General features: G+C 48.3%; 1 protein-coding gene across 1 annotated transcript; it reads right to left on the bottom strand.

Annotated features, from left to right (window-relative positions):
- Nucleotides 1–1,576: 1,576 nt before the first annotated feature.
- Nucleotides 1,577–3,353, bottom strand: F5147DRAFT_765852 (uncharacterized protein; the record flags this gene model as incomplete). The annotated part of the gene is made up of 4 exons (XM_041440752.1): nucleotides 1,577–2,111; nucleotides 2,174–2,854; nucleotides 2,909–3,056; nucleotides 3,107–3,353. 4 exons carry the CDS (start codon nucleotides 3,351–3,353, stop codon nucleotides 1,577–1,579), a joined length of 1,611 nt encoding a protein of 536 aa, XP_041284168.1.
- Between the last annotated feature and the right edge of the window lie 79 nt (nucleotides 3,354–3,432).

The raw sequence follows: 3,432 nt of genomic DNA, 5'->3' as shown, positions 1-3,432 counted from the left end.
CTGCGTTTCCAGCGACTGTCAACAGAGGAACATTCATGTCGCTAACACGAACACTCACTGAGGTCAGCAATGTGAGAGAACGAGCGCGTCTGACAGGCGTGGCGGATGATTTCCCGTAGTTGAGGGTATTTCTGTAGTGTTTCCCTTTGTGCCATATCCAGGTCAATGATGCCCTCCAGGTGTTCACGTTTGAGCAATCTACTGGCCGCCAAAATAGTATTTTCCATGATCGCGACAAGCAGGCACTCCAAGAGATCCGAATTGGTGGCCTCTTTATCTTCGTTGATAATCTTCAGGAAGGAACCATTGGCCTCAAGTAAGTCTCGATCGAGCTCATCACGTTGTTGCGATGTGAGCGGCAGGAGTGTTATGGGAAGATCCTGTGATGTTGATGTTGAACCTGACATGGCGAAGCGTGTCGATGCAAAGTGATTAAAACGCTGAAGTTGTCCTGGATTGAAAAACGATTCAAGCGGCGCGTCTGAGACCAAGTACTGCCTACATCAATATTAATAGTCCGCGCTTCTGTGTCACATCCTAAGAGTATCATTCGAAGGGAGAGCACAAGTGACTACATCCGAGTCGAACGCGATTGCCACAAGGTTACATAATGGTAATTACTAAGCGCCCACTTCTCGGTGCCTATAAAGGGTTAAGAGACCCGGTTTTTATGTTATGGGAAACTAGGACCATCAGTACCTCACTCACAAACGATGACTCGGATTCAGATGTTGGGCCTCAACCACTTCCTGCAGCTTATGCTTCACAAATAGAAGGCAGGTCAGGCGTGGAAGAGTTCATGGAGAGGGAGGAAAGGAGAAGGAGACTTCAGGAAAAGGCGAGCAAGCCGAAAAAGCTTCAGCGGGAAGAGTGGATGCTTGTACCTCCACGAAGTGGCGACTTATTGGTTTGTACGTTTCATTCAACACGCAGTTCTTTAACTTGTGTACTTGTCAGAGTCATAGCACTTGACCCGACGAAAGCCAGGCCTCGTCAGCTCGCACGTAGCGCTGCGAGTGTCGTTGCTGTTTCATGTGTGTTAGGGCCGGCGTCCCTCGCCTTCTCGCCTGCTTCTTTTACCACACCGCGATGCAATCCTGACATCACTGAATAGGGAGATGGACGGTCAATAGCGTATTACTGTGATGCTGTTCATTACCCGCAATTCCATCTATCCTGCTTTGCCTGTCCCCGAAAGCTTTTTTCCTTGGCTGCTACGAGTTCTTGTCAAACATAGCTTACAGGTATTTATGGTTCGTGCAAAAAAATTTCCGCCATTTGTGGGATGCGTCTCGTTCGATACCGACTCAGTTGTAGTGACCCATCACCAAGTTTTGGTGTATATCTAATTAGCACAAATGAAGCCTCCATTTATGCCCACCGTAGAAGTGAAAATGTGAAATCAAAACAATGGCTCCCTTGAAAAATCGTAAATCAAAAAGGGTGGAAACAGATCAAACAGAGCAGTAGTGCTACGATCGTTATCTATCATACACAGGAACATGCGTGCAATCGCCCTACATCGCTTTTCACTTTACTACAAACGTCTAGTTATGATCCGAGTTGTATGGAATTATCATGCATCTTGTAATTCCCACTGCAAGTTGCGTAGCCTAGCCGTACTCCCAAATTTGACCAGGGCTTCGAGAATGGTTTGGGATGGTGCCTCCTTCTGCCGAGAGACAAGCCCACACAGCTGGCTCGCAACACCAGGATGTTCGCTCAAGAATGGAAATGTGGTTTCACTTATTCCAGAAGCGTAGATCCGCAGACATCGGTCTGTTTCGACGTGATTTGGCTCTTTCTCCGGGAACGTAACGTTAAGCTTTGGTTCCACATTCAGGTCGAGGAGAAGAGCGATGTAGGGGAGATTCGATAGGCACTGGATTGAATCATGCGTGCGAGTGACCGACCCTAAGTCATGCTCATGGCGATTCTTCCCCGCTTTGTCGGAAATAAATATCTGTGACACGCGATTGAGATCATCGGGACCGAGGGCAGGATCGTCAAAATAGATGGGAATCATCTTGTCGACGAGCGGCTGCAGATGACAGCATTGAACCGCGCTTGTGCGATGCCAGTGGCGCAAAGTCCACTCGTTGGCGCTGCATCTAGCACTATACAGAGGTGATGATATTAGATACAATATCGCAATGCCTGGAAGCTTGCTTACCTCAACGAATCAGCGTCAGTTTGATCGGGAACTGGCGGTGAGATGAACTCTGTCATAGACACCCAGTGCGAGAAATTGATGTAAGCATGCTGAAAAGCGGCCTTGGCCTCCTCAATTGTCCTCGACCAGAATGTCTCGCCAAATAGGTACTCCAGGAAATCGACGACGGAGACCTTCCGGCAGTCGATCAGTTCCGCATCCCCACTTTCGTTATAGTATAAATCCCGGATCACGCCTTTGGGGGGGTCCTTGCGGATAAAAAGATCCTTAGCGAGAAGCAGCAAAAGCCTGCTGGCCAACTCCCCGCTCTGTCCTATCTCGACCATCCCACCATCAATCTTTTTTTTCAAGATCCCCAAAACAAAATCCACATCGCTAGGCGTCCTATGGACTATCATTGCTGCAACGCAAGACAGAATGGGCTCCGATGGATAACCGGTGAAGGACCACATCCTATCTTCGGTCGTCGAAAAGCATATGCGCAGGTAACTAGCTACTGCCTTTTCGAGATAAGACACAGCATCGGGGTGACCCAAGCAAATGTCGAGACCGAATCTTTGGGATAGGATAGCAAGAGCCTGGTTCGCATCGTTCGCGTGAAATGTCATCGATTTGCAGAGTTTCTGGGCAGCCAGTTCCAAAACTTCAGAGATAGTACGTTTCCCTACAAGTGACTTCCATCTATTCATGGTGGTCAACGAGATTGAAAACGAGAATAAAAACATATGGACAAACAGTGGACGACCGAATCCAACGATGTGATCAAAGCTAGCAACATTATTCGCCAATGTACCAGACAGAGGATCCGCATTCTGGTCCCAACCAAGATGTGTATAGGGCGGATAGAGGAGTTGGCCGGCTACCGCTACGCGCAGAGAATCATCTGCTAGATTGTTCAAGATTGGGAACAGGCAGCGTATAGCAGGTACTTACGGATCGACTGAGGCGCTGAAAAATCTGCCACTTGCGAGGTCGTGGATGCAAAGACGACCCAGACCGATGCATCGCTGTTCTTGGAGTAGCAGTTGATCGTCCTGCCAATGATATGTGATGGACGAAAACCCTTTTTACTCATGTTGCTCAGAGGGTGGGCCTCGTCAAATGCTATCACGAGTTTGGGATCATGATTCGAGACCTGATCCCTGTTCTCAGTCAATATACGTTGTAGAACCATCAGCATGTTGTTATAAGATGTCGTGACGAATGATTCGCCTTCCAATTTGGGCGCCACGATCTTCTCGTCTGTTTACGCAGTGTGA

This window comes from Suillus discolor (genome assembly GCF_016758755.1).
Source record: "Suillus discolor strain FC423 chromosome Unknown F5147scaffold_489, whole genome shotgun sequence".
Lineage (NCBI taxonomy): Eukaryota > Fungi > Basidiomycota > Agaricomycetes > Boletales > Suillaceae > Suillus > Suillus discolor.
Note: the sequence above shows the minus strand (reverse complement) of the source record. Positions and strands in the feature narration are given on the sequence as shown.